We start from the raw sequence: 18,637 nt of genomic DNA, 5'->3' as shown, positions 1-18,637 counted from the left end.
CATGGGCTTGCTATTTAGAATGTATCTTTATTAAATGCAAAATGTACTTTAGAAAAGCCCAACACCAAGTTATATAAATGGCAACATTTTACAGTGAGCATAACACAATGATTAAAGTGGTAATTAGTTGCATATTTTAACTTGCAATAACACATTTATTATATATGAATATCCTGATACAATGTGTAACTTCAAATAATTGCAATAGTTGAACATGACAAATAAGGAAAATATGGCAAAGATAAAAATGGATGAGCATGTATGTAACCATATACAGGAGATAATGTGTAATTGCTCACCTGGTAAAAAAACAGGATATAAAAAATGTAATGGTAGATAATAATTCTTACTATCATCCTGAAAACCATGTTGAATAACTCGAGTTTCAGAATAAATTGTGCTGACGATCAGTCAAGAAACAACTTAAGAGTATATAAATCTACAAAACACTACTTACTCCACATTTTACAAATCCTTTAGTTATTCTGCTATTTTTTCTATTATTTACAAAAACACAAAATAATTATTGAAAAACATATTTTGATTGAGCAGCAAACGTTTTCATTCAGCAGAGCTGAAGAAAGGAAATTCTTTAACAAAGACATAAAAAAACAATACTGGATTCATCAAGTGGACCTTTTTTAAAGACAAATGTCATTTTCAGTTCACATTGAAGGACGATGTTTGAAGAAAAAAACTTATTTTTTTGTAAAAAATAACTGTTAATATCCCACAGGTTCAACTTGTGTTAGGGTTCTGGACTGATCCTGAGGCAGGACCAGGAGGCGGGGTTAGGGTTCTGGACTAACACTGCTTTTTGACACATTCTAAAAATGTTAATACAATAACACTTACTGTAACTTAAAGCTGGAAAGATTTCTACAATTAGATTGCACATGGACGCCCCATATATCCAAAGTGTTCCTCCTCTTCCTCTTCCTCCTCTACATTGCAGGAAACAGTTTCAATAACATCTTCTTTGGAGTCTCTAGTTCGTGAGGCCTCTGAAGGAAAGGAAGACTCCAAGTCAAAATGTGATTCCTCCTCCTCCTCTTCAAGCCTGCCAAAGGTTATTGTGTGGAGGTCCACATTCTGGTTGCCCCCTCCTTTCACCAGCTTCCTCCCCTCCTCATGTGGTGGGATTGGCCCTTCAGTGTCTGGTACCGGTAATGACTCGGCAGGGGGGGCGGTGTGTGTGCTCTGTGCTCTGTCCAGTCCAGCATTACAATGTGTGGCTCTTGAAATCAAGGGTTCAGGCTCCGCGGATAAAAGAGCTGATAAAGATGATGAAGAGGAGGAAGAGAGGAGATTATTGCCCAATGGCATTTCATAACCTCCTCCTCTCCTCCCACCAGTGCTCTCGGTTACACTCTCCCCATCGCTCTCATCGGATGTCGGGTTGCTTTTCTTTTCACCTGAAGATGGCAGAGTTGGTCCAACATTCAAGAGAGAAGATGACAGAGACGAGCTGCAGGAAGGAATGACTCGAATGTCCTCCAAGTGATGGATGGATGTCTGAGACAAGGAGAGAAAACATAAAGAGAGAGAGAGAGAATGTTAATACCAACGAGTTAAATCAACAGCAGGCCAACCAGCTTGTTTTTAAAATGCAGGTATCCAACAGATGGATCCCCTCTCTGGTCTTTCCATACAATGGAAATCTTCTGACAGTTAGTCAGAAAAAGAGTCAGAGACATTTGATGAAAGTCATATGATAATGATAATTTGCTCTGGTAAGATGTGATACATTTTCCTTCTTTATAGCCTTAATAATGGGATTTATGGAAAGTAAAAGACTTACTGTTAAAAGGCTGCACACAATTTGATTAATACATTAGTAATCTGTTCTACAATCTGTTAATCAAAAATCCATCTTTAACCGCTTATCCTGTTCTGGGTCATGGGGGCCTGAAACATTGTGCCAAGGCCGGTTCCCCTGGACTGTCGCTGGTTGACATAACCTGAGCTGCATATCTTTGGACTGGAGGAGGAGGCCGGACAACCCGGGGACAACCCATCCAGCAACTGGGAGAACAATAACATGCACACTTGTCACAGGCGAGAGCAGGCCAACTATGTTCAAAATGTTGTTAAGATTAAAACTAACATTTGTTAGCCCCAAATACAAAAATGGCTAATATGGGCCTGTTGGACTAGATTCTTTCACTGGTTTGGCCTACAATGCTGAACAGTAGCACATCCTGGAATAGAACCTCTGCTCTTACTGAACTGATTTGTGTACAGTAAAACTACAATGAAGTATCTCAGAGGTGCATTTTTTCATCTTTGAAGATGAAAAAAAAATCCGGCACAAAAAAATGGGTTCACGCGTTCGTTACTTCGAGACTGGATTACTGCAACTCAGGCTTCTCTAATAAGTCTCTTCAGTCAACTCCTTATTATCAGGCTGCTCTAATAAGTCTCTTAAAAGTCAACTCCTTATTATCAGGCTGCTCTAATAAATCTCTTAGGTCCCTCCAGTTGATCCAGAATGCTGCAGCTCGTGTTCTCACTAAAACTAAGAAAAGAGATCACATCACTCCTGCACTAGCTGCTCTGCACTGGCTCCCAGTAAAATCAAGAATCACTTTTAAAGTTCTTCTCTTAACCTACAAAGCCTTGATTGGTGATGCACCATCATATCTTAAGGAGCTTGTAGTACCATATTGCCCCACTAGAGAGCTGCATCACTAAATGTGGGGCTACTTGTAGTTCCTAGTCTTAAAAAGTAGAATGGGAGCCAGAGCCTTCAGGTATCAAGCTCCTCCTCTTTTATGAACCAGCTTCACCTTCAGTCCTGGAGGCAGACACAGTCACCTCATGTAGACTGAAGACTTTCCTCTTGATGGTTTTATAGTTAGACCTGAACCAAGTTCACCTGGTCTAGACCTAGAGATGCTGCTATAGGCTGATAGGCTGCTGGGGGACGCTTAGGATACACTGAGCGTGTTTACATGCATTCGAATAACTGTCTTAGTCGGACTGAAATCGAATGATCCGTTTCATGTAAACACCTTTGTTCGACTATGTGCGGTCCGACTACGATCCGATTAACACCCCTGGATAACTCGATCCGATCCGGTTGATAATTCGACTATCGCGGCATGTAACGGTGAATTGGATTAGGAACTGGACTTTGCGTCTTTGCGCATGCTTGAGATCCCGCCGCCCTCCTCCCCCCTCCCTCCCATGTCGTGACCCGGAAGTCGAAAGAGACGATAAGTTGTCACTGGAGCCTGGCCGGCAGAAAACAAACAAACAACGCTATGGAGAACACAAGAGCCACCACATATTTCTGGACCGAAGAGCAGACAGAATTTATGCTTAACCTTGCTCTCTGTTCGCCATCTTTCTCGAAATGTCGTGACCAGGAAGTCGAAAGAGACGATAAATTAAATTCTCCTTGTACCTTCGGCGACGGCGTCTTCTCTCCGTTATCAACTCAGCCAATAGCGCCATTTGCATTCGCTGTACTCCTATTAACACCATGGAAGAATAGTAGAGGGATGTAGTCACCGCCTCTGTTCGCCATCTTTCTCGAAATGTTGTTGTTGGTGGTGGTGAAGAGGTCAAGCGGAAATGGCTGTATCACCACGAGTTGTCATGAAAACAGCGCCACCTATCGTATCGGATATGACATGTTTTCAGCCAATGATTCGAATTACTCACTGCCATGTATATTGGGAAAACAGCATATCCCCCAAAAGAGAGCACAGGGTTTTTCCTGCATAGAGAACATTTGGGCGCGCGCCTACGACAAATCCCGAGCGCCTAAGGCAAAAAAAAGTCTGCGATGGAAAAAAACAACAAAAACTGTGTTCATCACGTGCATGTCAGCGAGTATGTTTCAAGTAGGCTACAGCCGAACCCTCGTTCTGTTTTGATCTATATTAATCGAGTTCAGTGTTTCCCCTAGCTTTAACACTGAGGCGTGCTCACCTGTGCGCGCATCACAGCTGAGCGTGGCGCGCGCCGGCATCGGAGCTCAGGCGCGCGCGAGCCGAGAAGAGTTGTTGACCGGGTGCGCGGATGTGTGCGCGCATCACCGCAAAGCTTCGATGCCGGCGCGCGCAACAGCCCGACGTGCACGAACACGGAAAAAAATTTGGGGAGCACCGAAGACCCATTTTGACCCAGGAAAATCCCTGGAGCATAGTCCGACTAAAGCAAGATTAGAATTATACCATCATGTAAACGCACTGACTGAGCACCTCTCTCCTCTTCTCTCTCTACTGATGGATGCATTTTCATCTCTCCTTTGCACATTACTAACTCTGCTTTCTCTCCGGAGTCCTTGTGACTTCACGTCTCATTGGACCTGTCTGGGTCCTTGCCCCTGCTTCCTGCATCCAGCCTCTAGACCTGGCCTCCTTCTTTGTGCCTCCTGCCTCAAAGGCCGACCTCTCTGGCCCCACCTCTTTTGCTATGCCTCCTGCCTGGTGCCCCCCCCCCCCCCCTCTCTCTATCTCTTTCTGTTTCATGGATTGTGGAAATCTGCATCATGGTCTATGCCTGCTCCGAATTATTCATACATTTCTTTCATATTCATTGCATGTTTATGTGACACTGTAATGATTCCTTCCCTTCTGGTCACATGACATCTATTCGTCTGTCCATCCTAGAGAGGGATCCTCCTCTGTTGCTCTCCTGAAAGCCTCTTCACTTTTTTCACCTTGAAAGGGTTTTTGTTTTTTGTTATTGGGAGTTTTTCCTGATCCGATGTGATATCAAATGTCAGGGATGTCCTTTGTACAGAGGCAGATTAGTGATTTGTGATATTGGGCTGTACAAAATAAATTGAATGACCACGTGGCCCGGAGGAATACATTCAACACCATGGTCCCCTCTAGGAACTGCTCATCCTCATTAGGGTCGCGGGGCGCTGGAGCCAATCCCAGCTGACAGGGCGAAGGCAGGTCCACCCTGGACAGGCCGCCAGTCCATCTCAGGGCAGACAACCATTCATGCTCACATTCACACCTACGGGCAATTTAGAGATCAATGAACCTGACTGCATGTCTTTGGACTGTGGGAGGAAGCCGGAGAACCCGGAGGGAACCCACGCTGCCACGGGGAGAACATGCTGCCTCCACACAGAAGAACCGACCCGACCGGGAATTGAGCCCACGGCCCTCTTGCTGTGAGGCCACAGTGCTAGCCACTACACCACCGTGCAGCCTACTCAATACTTTAAGAAAAGGTAGTACTTTAAGAAAAGGAGTATTATACCAATTATTCCATAGACTAATGAAAAAATGAATACAAATATATAAATCAGATTGTTTATTCAGATGATGTAATATATCGATAAAAAATAGCACCAGTAATAAGTGTTATTATGTCTTTGTACCGTATGTATGCATAGGTGACTGTGTATGTATTTGTATCAGTGTTAATTCGTATATGAGGATGATACAGTACGACTAACATATAACAACTTCAAAGAATAACAATGTCAACATTCAAACTGTCAATAATATCACAGAGCAAGAGTTGAACACACTTTGGACAGTTGTAAAACTGCTGCTCTATCTTTCCATTGTGATATGTTTTAATAGGCTTACTTAAAGTTCCCTGAGCCAGATTATGTCTTCCAGGAGCTTATTTTGTCTCAATTCAGTTATGAATGAAACACGACAGCACAGCTGAAATACAAAAAAATGGAAACGGAATACTTGCCATCTTATTCAATAAATGACCATGAGTTAAAATGTTGATTGAGTGATCCTGTTGGCCCTCTAACATGTGACGCGTGTTACCTTCTCAGTTCATCTGCCAGCCTGTTGTTTACCTGCAGCGCTCGGCCTTTGTGTCTTTTCTCCTTACACCACACCAGTGGAGCAAAGTGCACCACGGTTCTGTGGAAACGCAGCGTGTTGGAGAGCAACCGATAGTTTCACCTCCCCTCTCCTACTTTCACATTTAATTTACTGCTTGCTCAAACAAGTCCTGTGTGAGGGGAAACCACCCGATGTCTCGCTGTCACTCTGGTGGACTTTAATCATTAATAGTGAAACATGTAACGGCATCTCAATGCATGTTGAACCCCCCCCCCCCCATGAGAGAAGCACCACAAATAAAAGGTTAACCGTAAGCAACTACTACATCCCAGCATGCTGTGATAAAACAAAACCATTGACTGATATGAATTGAAGGTTTCAAAAGATATTGTTGACGATCAATTGAATAATGATTTATCTTTAGAAAGTGTCAACAGGACCGTCATTTTCACCGAATTTTCACTCAAAATGTTGGTTTGGTTTTTCAATATATTTCTGAAATAATCACATAATCAGACTTCGTCAGCGATAGAATGATTAACAGTCCTGGGCAAGTATTTCCATCATGACAGAAATGTTACATAACTTAACATATTGACATGAAAACTGGATCCATTTGTTTTTAGGAAGAAGACGATGGTGAAGGTGTTGGACACCTGAAGTCATCTCTCATACAATACAGGTGTATCATTAACAGTAGTTCAAGATGCAAATATCAATCAATGCAAAAGTAAAACCTAAAAAGAACACTATGAATTACAATCCAGCAGCTATAGTTTAAATGTTGCCTTAAAGGCAGAAGGATTTGACTCCTAATTAATCAAAAGATGTCTCTCATGATTCTTTTCCATGGAATGGCATCACCTAAATGAATGAAATGACGATGTTTATTTTGTATTGATTAAAGCACAGGATGGTTCAGGCTACAATCATCCTCCATCAAAATGTGTGCTTATTATTTACCAGCAGCAGCAAATATATCGAATGTGTCCGACCCTCAGCTCGGTGTTGCCACGCTGTCTTTGATCAGCTCATCTCACCATAAACCCAAACAATCAGCTACAGTGAATCATGACAGCAGTGACCACAAAGTAAATAAGAACAAAAAAAACATGTATAACGAGTACTCAAATACTATATGTATTTCCCTTCTTCATTATATATTTTAACTCGCCCCTCTAACATGTGTGTAACCTTCTCAGTACATCTGCCACCCTGTTGTTTACCTGCAGCGCTCGGCCTTTGTGTCTTTTCTCCTTACACCACACCAGTGGAGCAAAGTGCAGAAAGTCTTTGGCTCAAGAATGTTTTTGTTTGCAGTTCTTTCCTGTTACTTTACGCAGAAAAGGTCAAACCATAAATAAAAGCATATTAATTAGTGCTGTGAAAAATAACGCGTTATGATTAAATTACAGGATTAAATTTTTTTTTTTTTAACGCATGCGCAGAATGAGCTCCAATCCGTCTGTTGTTGGTCGTCTCTAACCAGCAGCATGTCATTCTGTCTCTAGTGTCGCGTTAACACTACTCCGATCTCCGTCTCGCGCGCCGCAGAGCTCCGATGCCGGCGTGTGCGCGCACATCTGGATGAAAAAAGGTCACTTGCACACTTAATCCACAGAAACCTGTGATTAACCTGATTAAAATTTTTAATCGTTTCACAGCCCTAATATGAATACAAATATGGTCATGCTGAGTTAATTTATATTACTACAATTGTAGTAAAACAACTCATCATTTTTAAAAGGCTTTGATAGTTACCTAAATAGTTTGTATAACACAATCTACAAATATTTCACTTTCCACAAGCATTATTTGTGTGTCGAGTATAGTCTCCAAAAATTGTGACTTGCAAATATGCTGATTTTACTTTCAACCTAAATGTAAGGTTAACAACATGACATCTGTGACCTTTTCTTTGCGGAATTTGAAGTGCCCTAACTAGCTACCTCAAAATCTCACGGAACTAGGCTCCTCGACGAAGGCTAAAACCAGATTGGTACAACAGGTCGATTGTTCCTTGTTGCTTAGTGGCCGCCATCACAAGTGCTGTTCCAGTTCTCTGAATGCAAAGGAGAGGAGCTTCAACTCTTCCTTCTTTAGCATAGGAAACACTGAACCTCCCTTTATGAAAGGAAAGGAGATAAGGCCGCTTCACAATTCCTTGAGGTGGCAACATTTAAAGTGACGCATCATTTGGCTGTTAAGTTACAGACGCTGAAAACCCGAGCTTTGATAAAAGAAGGTTCCTTGCACTTTCTATTTATTTTCTATTTATTTTCAAGCGAGTGGTGTTTCATTTTAAGGACTTTCCATTTAAGGTCATGATTCACATTTAGATCAGAAAAAGCCCTCTGAGGCAAATTTGTGATTTTGGGCAATATAAAAGAAATTGAATTGAATCAATAAAGGAGTACAAGTTTCTCCAGTATCCTTTTTAACGTAATGACAAATGCAGAGGCCCAAAAGGACTTCTTTAAAGCGACTGCTTTTTCAGACCTGAGCTCACTTGGAGTATTATTCAGGCATGAAAACGGGTCAGGGGTGAAAAAGGTGAGGATAGGTGCACGGGGGGGGCTGGTGACTTCCACGAACATCGACGTTGTATGAGATAATCTATAGGTACTCCATTCTGACACCAAGTCAGTGATCGGGCCCTATAATAAGAGTAATAAATAGTCATTGTATATAATATGGTCATTCATGAACCAACTTCCTTTTATTTGGGCGTGAACAAGTCTTCAAGTCTTGTGCTCTGCTGAGCCATGAGTCTGTTCCTCGAGTCTGTTCTGCCTCGACCTGGTTGTCACGATCTTCTATATCATACCTGCCATAAATATCATGCTACTGATACAAACCCAAAAAAACAGTATACCATAAATACGATACTGGTATATTTATCTATAATAGTAATAAATAAAATATCTGTATGGTTCACTTTTTACCAACTTTTTCAACACTTAAATGTCAGTAATATTAGTATTAGCCTACAGCAAGATATTAATGAAACTACATGGTGCCATCATAGCATTGATTATACACTATGAGGCCGTTAGTCTGTATCTGACCAGATGATACAGAGTTCATCAGGATGAGCAGCTGTAGAGTTACAGAACTTTACAGACTGTCTGCATTGGAGACAAAGAACTGAAACATTTCACTTCTGGCATCTTTTTTTATTTTAATTTTTAAAGCCAAAGACTCAAAACATTCAAGCTAACCGTAACCACCAAACGCTGAAGACAGCTTGACGCTGATTGGCCGAGACTCGACACGTCCCATCAAAGATGTTTTATTGCGAAGAGCACCACTCCACATTTTCTCCGTGTCCCACTCCAATCTCATAAACGCCGGCCGGCCGGCCAATTGACCCCCCCCCCCCAAACAAAAACTCTTCGGATCTACATGATTCACGTAAGTCACCTATTTTGGTTTCAAAATGGCAAATTTCGCCCAAAGGTGAGGGATTTTCATGCCTGATTATTTATTACAATTATTTTCCTCATTTTAAATGAAGCATTAATAAACACATGAAAGTACTTATCCAGTTAAAGGGGGCAGTCAGCCACCTTCCAAGAACGGCAACCATTAGTGCTGCTGCAACAACTACTGATTTTAACACATACTTTACTTACCAGGACCCATGGCAGGGGCCTCCTCAGATAGATGAAACCAGTATAGACCAGCAGGGCCCCAGCCACCACACCACACATCACCAACAAACACAAGGTGGCTGATATCCAGGAGTCTGCAGAGAAGAGAAGGCGACAGGTGCAGATTAAACCCACGGGGACTTGAAAGGGGTCAGGTTACTTTATTTATACCCGTAGGTGGACTGTGGCGCACGCACGCACACACACACACACACACACACACACACACACACACACACACACACACACACACACACACACACACACACACACACACACACACACACACACACACACACACACACACACACACACACACACACACACACACACACACACACACACACACACACACACACACACACACACACACACACACACACACACACACACACACACACACACACACACACACACACACACACACACACACACACACACACACACACACACACACCTTTGGAAACATGGCCACGGACACAGTGACCTGTACCTGCAGCGTCGTGGCCCGGGATGGACGCACACACAGGCTGGCTGTAGTTGGACTCCCTCGAGACCACCCGGCCAGGTGAGAAGCAGACTGACACGCAGTACCGTCGGCCAGAGGCCATGTTCTTTAGAACCTGTCTTCTCAGAGACTTGGTGTTCTGAAACGACTGCATAAGAGAGACCATGCACAGGATTCAAACACAGGAAGCTGTGGTAAGGTATGCAACACAGGGCTTTACACAAACTCTCAAGCAAACATAAACTGATCTTTTCATGTCACACTTCCAATGAACACAGACATTTCATCGGAGAATGAGTAAACATGTGGATAACGGAAAGCATCCAGCTTTCATACCTAATTAGTTGAAATTAAAAAGGACATTGTTAAAGCACCCACAGATATCACAATAGTGCCAGAGATTTCCCCTTATGTTTCAAAGCATGCAATTTAGACGATTTGGGGCTCTTCACTTAGAAGATTGACTTTATTTTTTCTTATACTGGATCAGTCTTTTAAAAGCCATACATGTGTTCCTCAAACTGGTCTTTCTGGGTCCCATCTGCACCAGTATCAACTCAGTATCTGCTCAAACGTGTTAGATCATATCCTGTATGGACACATTTCTCACACTGTGTGTACAGTACCTGTGGTGTGTCTGCATTGCTGCTCTTAATCCTCAGTTTGTAGTTCAGAGAATCGTAGATCTCCCCAAGGTGCTCCATGGGGGGCTGCAGGTCCACACACAAATCTTCTCCACATGGTGTCACAGTGAGCAGCGGCAGGTCCAGTTGAGCTGTTGGACACAGACACAGGGACAACAAGAACACTTTTGTTAAATTAACTCCAATTGCCATTGCATGATGAATAAATAGGTCACTGAAAACGACATTAAACATTTAAAAAGAAACACACAGCATTTTATTGAAGTGCAACTTGGATGCCCATGAATACAGGTACCATAAACAGTCCTCCATTGCACTCATTGTGGGTTCAATAGAAATCTCTCAGAACTTGAAGTGAAAAACTTCACAGAGAACCCGTCAGTACTAAAGCAGGTTTTGCGTCACATTATCAGCAATAGAACTCGTAATACATTATATATGTAATGCATTAGATACTGTAGTCTGTTAGTGTTATCGGAATGACCATTGTTTACAATCTCTTTACAGAGTTCCTTTCCCAGAATCAGTAAAACGGTGTTCAATAAACAAGCAGTGCTTACTTCCTGTTTTTTTGTTCTTAGCATAACTTGGTCGAATTTCTGTTGTCAAACAATTCATTGCAAACACAAAAACATCTGAAATAGATTAAAAATAACAGTTTAATCATCAGATTGTTGCTCTGTCTTCATTCAGGGAGAGACGTCCAAGGGAAAATGAAACCAGGAATGTAATAAAGGACAAGGTGTTGTTTAGGAAAGCGCAAACCGTGTATCAAAATAAAGAAACAACTCAAGAAGCCATTCTCTGCTACAATGGAAAAGAAAGAGAATATAATATCTCTAGGCATCATCTCCATTATCTGTCCCTTTCATTCTACATATTCTAGTTTCAACACTGTGCCACTTACTGTCTTGGATGGGTTTAAATCCTGAGAGCATGACTATCTGTGAGTGCTGAGCTTCCAGCAGTTCTTCAATCTGGGTAAAGTAGACCCGTTTGGGGTCAGAGAAGGCTTCTGTGAGGTTGCAGACCAGTGGGTGCTGGACATCCTCACAGCCAACCACTGGCAGCCAGGCAGTTCCCCTACAGGACGGAGAGAAAGGGAAGAAGCACACGTGGGTCAAAGCGCTACACGGCATGTGTTTATCTGAGTTGAAGTTTGATTGGAGCCTTTGTTAATGCTATCAGACTGCATTAGAAACCCGTCAGCACTTTCATTTTCCCTTTGAAGGCATACCACTGCCCTCATATTTAAATGATTTATTATGAAACACATGTTGAAGAATCTCTGGGAGCCGTAACATGTGTCCAATATTGGATCCCTTTCATATTGTTTGTATGATGTGGGGCCCTCATTAATAATGGACACAATATCACGAACTGGACATTGACCCTCCAATATTTTCATGTATTTCTTATTTTTATTGATTGTTAATTGTTTCATTTATTCTCCTGGTATGTGTGTATCTGCAATTGTGTGAAAGGTTAATGCTGGTTAGGATGAGTAAAGCTCATACAGGCACTTAGGTCAGCTCAGGGGTCCTTCAGGAAGAAAGCGAGGGAAAACGCTACGCTAGTAATTAGCTAGTTATAGACCAACAGCCTGCCGTGGAGTTGCTGATTGTGATGTGTTTCGGTGCTTTCAGGTGGTATAAACAGACATAAAACTACAACTTAGTACACTTCCCCAAGAGAACTTTCCCAAACATCTTTGTCCCCGTACAAATGCAAACAAGCATCTGACATACATTTTCGGTTGTAACCCAAATGTTAAGTGCCTGCATAGAAAAGGTGGAAACTGACTGATTCTATAGATTCCTTGGAACACCGTTAGAATACACACAATATATGAATACAAACAAAGATGAAACCCACGTGTCCGTGGTCACGGTGACATGGTAGGAGGCTCCTGTGGGGGTCCCTGGTCCAGGCTCCCACTTCAGCATGTGAATGAAATGTCTGGAGTTCAGGGTAGCATTGAACGGCTGTGGGAGTTCACTCATAGCTGAAATACAAACAAACAGAACATGAAGTAGACGTATTTTAATTTGATATGCACCTTAGTTGCACTTGTTCTTCGAGCGTTTGCCTCAAGGCCACACTGTCATTCTGAGATTGGTTACTATTGAAAGGAGAACCACCCAATCAAAGTCTGTCTGCAGGTCCTGAGGAGCCCTGCTGCACATCTGAAAACCATGTAGAAGCCTTTTGTGGCTCTGGAGGGCGCTGCAGAACATCTGACACGCCGATATGCGCCTACAGTGTATTATGGGTAATATAGGGCTTATGACGAAAAAGAGGATTCCATGGAATCCAAAATGATGATATCTCTGGTGCTGTTCAGTGCATGTTGTTGTGTTATTGGAGTGCAAAGCTGAAGTAGTATTCTGTTATAGAATAGGGCTTGGGGTCGGCTGTAGCTCATGGGGAGAGGCGTCATCCCGTAACCACAAGGTATCAGTTGGATCCCCTCTCTCCTTATAGATAATGTTGAAGTGTCCTTGAGCAAGGCACTGAACCCCCAGTGGCTCCCCAGTCTTCACTGCAGCCCACTGCTCCTTAATGACTAAGGATGGGTCCATGCAGAGAAGAAGTTATTGTGTTTTATCTATTTTAAATCACTCAAATATCAACAGATTCAGCTTTTTAGCTTACATTATTTTATTCATGAATTTCTGAAACAAAAGTATAATCTCGACAAAAGCTAAATGTTTTGTTTTCAGAGGAAATGCAGCCATTGTGCAAGCTTGATTCTAGACTGTAAAGCCTGAATTGGTGATGATATCTTAAGAAACTAATTTACCACATTGCCCCACTAGAGAGCTGCCTCACTAAATGTGGGGCTATTTGTGGTTCCTAGTCTTAAAAAGTAGGAGGAGCCAGAGCCTTCAGGTATCAGGCTCCTCCTCTTTTATGGAACCAGCTTCACCTTCAGTCCTGGAGGCAGACACACAGTGCGTTTACATGCAGTCGAATTATTGGCTTAGTCGGACTGAAATCGAATTATCCGTTTCATGTAAACACCTTAGTCGGACTATGTGCGGTCCGACTTCGGTGCGATTAACACCCCTGGATAGCTCGGTCCGATCCAGTTGATAATTCGACTCTCGCGGCATGTAACTCTGAATTCGATTCGGAACTGAAATTTGCGTCTTTGTGCATGCTCGAGATCCCGCCGCCCTCCTCCCTCCCTCCCTCCCTCCCATGTCGTGACCCGGAAGTCGAAAGAGACGATAAATTAAATTCTCCGTGTACCTTCGGCGACGGCGTCTTCTCTCCGTTATCAACTCAGCCAATAGCGCCATTTGCATTCGCTGTACTCCTATTAACACCATGGAAGAATAGTAGAGGGATGTAGCTTCACCTCGCTCTCTGTTCGCCATCTTTCTCGAAATGTTGTTGTTGGTGGTGGTGAAGAGGTCAAGCGGAAATGGCTGTATCACCACGAGTTGTAATGAAAACAGCGCCACCTATCGTATCCAGGGTTTTTCCTGCATAGAGAACATTTGGGCGCGCGCCTACGCCGTTTTCCCGAGCGCCTATGACAAATCCCGAGCGCCTAAGGCAAAAAAAGTCAGCGATGGAAAAAAAAAAATAATAATGTGTTCATCACGTGCATGTCAGCGAATATGTTCTCAATAGTATGTTTCAAGTCGGCTACAGCCGAACCCTCGTTCTGTTTTGATCAATAGTAATCGAGTTAATAAGCGTGTCTTCTTGTCTGGTCAATACGCAGCTGTGAGGTGAATGGACAGAGCGGCCAGCTGCTGGTCACTCAACAGCCCGACGTGCACGAATACACCTGGACTATATAGGGATGCACCGATCTGATCGGCGCCGATCCATATCGGCCAATATTCCCATTATCGTTTTTTTCCGGCGCTCTCAAAACGGCGTATCAACCTTGGCCGATCAGATGACATAACATCTGCGAGAAAAACTATCAGAGACGTTTCAATCGCCGCGCACCGCAACGGAGACGATGCGCCCGGCGAGGGCCGTCAGAGTGAAAGGTCCAGGAGGGGATCCTCACCACCGAGCGGCGTCCCCGTCCCCCGAGTTGAATCTCTGGGTCGACTCAGCCGACTCTCACATGTCTGAGCCCCTATAGACTGATGTTGACGGTAAACGCATTCGATCTGGAGCGCGCGAGGGTTTGATAACGTTAGCGGAAGGATTTATGTGACAACATCCGGTTTTGCAAAGTTAGCGGAAAGAACCACGTGAAACAACATCCGTTTGTCAAAATAAGATGTCGACAAATCATACACGAACATATAAAAGTAAACAATGAACTGATTTTGTATCTTTAGAGATCGTTTCTGAGATTTAGCTTAAATTATGCTAACATTAAAACATGTTTACTGTACCAAGGAAGAGTTTATAAAAATAAGTCAGACTTTTGTATGTTAAGAAAAGTCCTGTATATAGATCTCCCCAAGAGTTCCAGGAAATGAATAATGCAGATGTGTTCCATACATATCTGAAATCCCCTACAATAGCAATCAAACAATTTTAATGTATCAATTTGGAAATTTTTCAAAGTAAAAGTCCTAAAAGTTTAAAGAAATCTGTAATTTCTTTCATGTTTGAGGTGCTTTATATATGTATTTCCTCATAGTCCTAGGCAATAATGCTACACAATAAATAGAATGCTTCAATCAACACCGTGATCGGTATTATCGGATCGGCAGATACTGATTTCAGTGATCGGCACCAAAAAACCTGATCGGTGCATCTCTAATTGTCAATCTATTAGCCTATCTATTTTAGCAAAATGATTTCCTCAAGCATTGCTTCCATAATTTATGGGGGAAAAAAAAAAATACATAGATGTCTGCTAATTACGGTGAAACGGTAACACAGACCGTGCGCGCACAGCGCACACATATTTTTTTTTGGGGAGCACCGAAGACCCATTTTGACCCAGGAAAAACCCTGATCGTATCGGATATGACATGCTTTCGGCCAATGATTCGAATTACTCACTGCCATGTATATTGGGATAACAGCAGATCCCCCAAAAGATAGCATAGTCCGACTAAAGCAAGATTTGAATTATACCATCATGTAAACGCACTGACAGTCACCTCATGTAGACTGAAGACTTTCCTCTTGATGGTCTTATAGTTAGACCTGAACCAAGTTCACCTGGTCCAGACCTAGAGATGCTGCTATAGGCCGATAGGCTGCTGGGGGACTGAGCACCTCTCTCCTCTTCTCTCCCTTATAGATGAAGTCGCTTCTATGCACATTACTAACTCTAATTTCTTCCCCGCCGCCTTTGTGCCTTCTCTCCTCACAGGGTCCATTGGTCGTGGCTGTGTCTGGAGCTGGTCCTGGGCCCTGACCCTTGCCTCCCCACATTGGCCCTGCCTCCTTTGCCATGCTCCTTGGCCCTGTCTCCTCTCTTCCTCCTTCTGTTTACATGGATATCTGGATCATGGTCCATGCCTACTACTATGAATTTCTGTCATATTCACTGTAACTCTGTTCATCTGGTCACATGACCTCTATTCTTCTGTGAGAAGGGGTCCTCCTCTGTTGCTCTCCTGAAGGGTTCTTACTTTTTTTCCCCCTGAAAGTTTTTTTCTTTCTATTTCTTGGTAGTTGTTACTGATCTGAGGGATGACGTATGTGTACAGATTGTAAAGCCCGCTGAAATTTTTTATTTGTGATTCTGGACTATACCAAATAAACTGAATGCTCACCTGACAGAACATGAGAAAACCATGCAAGCATCCAAACGAGAGCAGTCATGACAGCCACACCATCTCTGCTTCATCTCTGCTTCACCTCCATCCGACCCTCAATCCATCGCCTCGGCTGCTGCTTTCGCTTTTCATATTAAAACCACCAATCTGTCAGAACAAATATTAAGTCATTTCTGCTCCCTATGTATGTCATACAAAGTGAGAACATAACGTATAACTCGGTTAAGACAAAAGCAATGTTAAATGTAGTATGGTAAATGTGGGTTTAGAATTTAACTGGACATTCCGGAGGTATTTGACACTGACACCGTGTCTGACGGATATTCTCACTGTATCTCGATGTTGAGCTACTTCTTTCTGTCATCCCCGTTACCTTTCACAATGTAACCACTGACTAGTGAGGGAGTTTCAAAACACTTTCACTTTGCATGTGTGGCTTTTAGATACCTCAACAACGCCCAAGTTCGAAAGACAGATACCGCTATCCAAAAGGCCCAACAATAAAGAAGTCTTCCGTCTCGCCCTGAACGCATCTACCGCTCGCTAGCTAACGGACTAGCATGTCCACTAACTAGCGAGTCCAGGCTTTAAGAAAAGAGGTCAACAAAGCTACAAACTGTTCCTGACATTCAAAGTTATGTTTACAATTACAGGAACCTGTGCTGAGATTTGTGACCATGTGTATCGATCAATTTCTCCTCTGTATACAAACCTCGTGCGGTCGATCGGCGTAACAGATGTCAGCTCTTGGTGCCTTCAAAGAACTTCCGATAAATCGGGATTTTTTTTGTCGTTTCGATGTTTGCTTCTGGCAGACTGACTAGCTACTCCAGACACAACACATTCTCCTGTTTCTCTCATTTGGGGTAACAGAGAACATTAATGCAATTGTATTTTCGCACTTTAGGGTTTTTCACGTTGCCTGCATATACTGGCTAGTCTAAATCTGTCCGATTGATTTGAATGCAACATCTGACGGAGTTGATTAGAAGAAATCATGTGATCTAGTAGAAATAGAAGGTGGGAAGCGAGTAGTGTCATTGTTTTGTTTCTATAATCCTGAAAGCAGTTATTTAGTTTTTACTCCTTACAGACAAGTAGCTAAGTAAGTAGAGTAGAGACTGTCTGTGCCACGGCCACTTAAATTAATTAAATCAAAAGTAAGCAGAAGAGGAGTCGTACAAAATAACCGTAGCCTCTAAAGGTTAACGCCACTAGTTCAGCAGTGCAACACAACAGGAGAAATGAATGTGGACTCCTAAATATTAGATCTCTGTCACCTAAAATAAACTGAATCTAAAGCTGCATTATTCAATATCAGATAACCACATTGATTTGTGTTGTTTTACTGAAACCTGGCCTGATAAATAATATGTCAGCCTAAATGAATCGACTCCTCCAAATCATATTAATACTCATTCCTCGAGGCACCGGCAGAGGAGGTGGAGTAACAGCCATCTTTGACTATTAATGAATCCTAAACCTAAATTAAACTACAACTAATTTGAAAGCCGTGTTCTTAGTCTTTCATCCAACCTGGAAACCACTACAGCCAATTCTATGTGGGATTCTGTACCGGCCACCAGGTCCATATTCAGAGTTTATATCAGTTTATATCAAGTTTAGTCCTTAAAACTGAGTTATTTTTGTAGGAGATTTTAATCTTCATGTGGTTGTTGATAATGATTGCCTTAGTGCTGCATTCATCTCATTGTTGGACTCTCTTCTGTCTGAGTACAGAAACCCACTCACAGCTTTGGCCACACCCACCACCTTGTTCTTCATGTGGCGTTGACATTGAGCATTTGGAGGTCTTCCCACAGAATCCTCTTCTGCCAGACCACAACCTCATAACTTAAATACACCGATTGTCAAAAGATTCTACAGCAGAAGTCCAACTGACAGTGCTGTACGTCTCTTCCTGCACATTACTAAGTCTACTTGGTCCCGGAGACTTTGTGCCTTCTCACCTCTTCTGATAGTCGATGTCAGGACTCGTTAACACGTGCAGTAGCATGAAGTGCAAATGTAATGTTAGTTAATATTAACTCTCAGGTTAGATCTACAGGTTGTATATTCAAACAAGATGAAATTAAAAGGCAGTTTGCATTTTGTTCACCTAACAATAAGTAAAAAAATCTAAATATTTGTGTTTTATTTAAAAATCCAATCATCTTGTCTTCCAGTAATGTTAAATATGAAAGTCTGGTTACATAGGCCAGTTTAAAATCAATAACATTACCTCCACCCATCTGCAACTTTTAACAAGAGGTGTGTGGAACGCGAAGCCAGCGAAAGATATCGTTTAAGTCCTCCATGTCACTGCTCACTGGCCAGC

At 42.5% G+C, this 18,637-nt stretch overlaps 1 protein-coding gene across 5 annotated transcripts; it reads right to left on the bottom strand.

Moving 5' to 3' along the window:
* Positions 1-11: 11 nt before the first annotated feature.
* Positions 12-18,626, bottom strand: LOC130191197 (interferon alpha/beta receptor 2-like). Of its 5 annotated transcripts, none has more exons than XM_056410848.1 (8): positions 18,542-18,626; positions 16,297-16,446; positions 12,461-12,590; positions 11,493-11,668; positions 10,568-10,716; positions 9,891-10,089; positions 9,416-9,528; positions 12-1,515 (listed from the first exon to the last, which is right to left on the bottom strand). In XM_056410848.1, exons 2-8 carry the CDS (start codon positions 16,343-16,345, stop codon positions 886-888), a joined length of 1,446 nt encoding a protein of 481 aa, XP_056266823.1. In that variant the 5' UTR covers positions 16,346-16,446; positions 18,542-18,626; the 3' UTR covers positions 12-885. The 5 variants fall into 5 exon arrangements, with proteins under 5 accessions (XP_056266823.1, XP_056266826.1, XP_056266824.1 ...); XM_056410851.1 differs by having other exon boundaries at positions 9,927-10,089; XM_056410849.1 differs by lacking the exon at positions 18,542-18,626 and adding an exon at positions 17,012-17,759.
* Between the last annotated feature and the right edge of the window lie 11 nt (positions 18,627-18,637).

The sequence above is a fragment of the Pseudoliparis swirei genome, unplaced genomic scaffold (assembly GCF_029220125.1).
Source record: "Pseudoliparis swirei isolate HS2019 ecotype Mariana Trench unplaced genomic scaffold, NWPU_hadal_v1 hadal_28, whole genome shotgun sequence".
NCBI lineage: Eukaryota > Metazoa > Chordata > Actinopteri > Perciformes > Liparidae > Pseudoliparis > Pseudoliparis swirei.
This window is presented reverse-complemented; position numbering and strand designations above follow the sequence as displayed.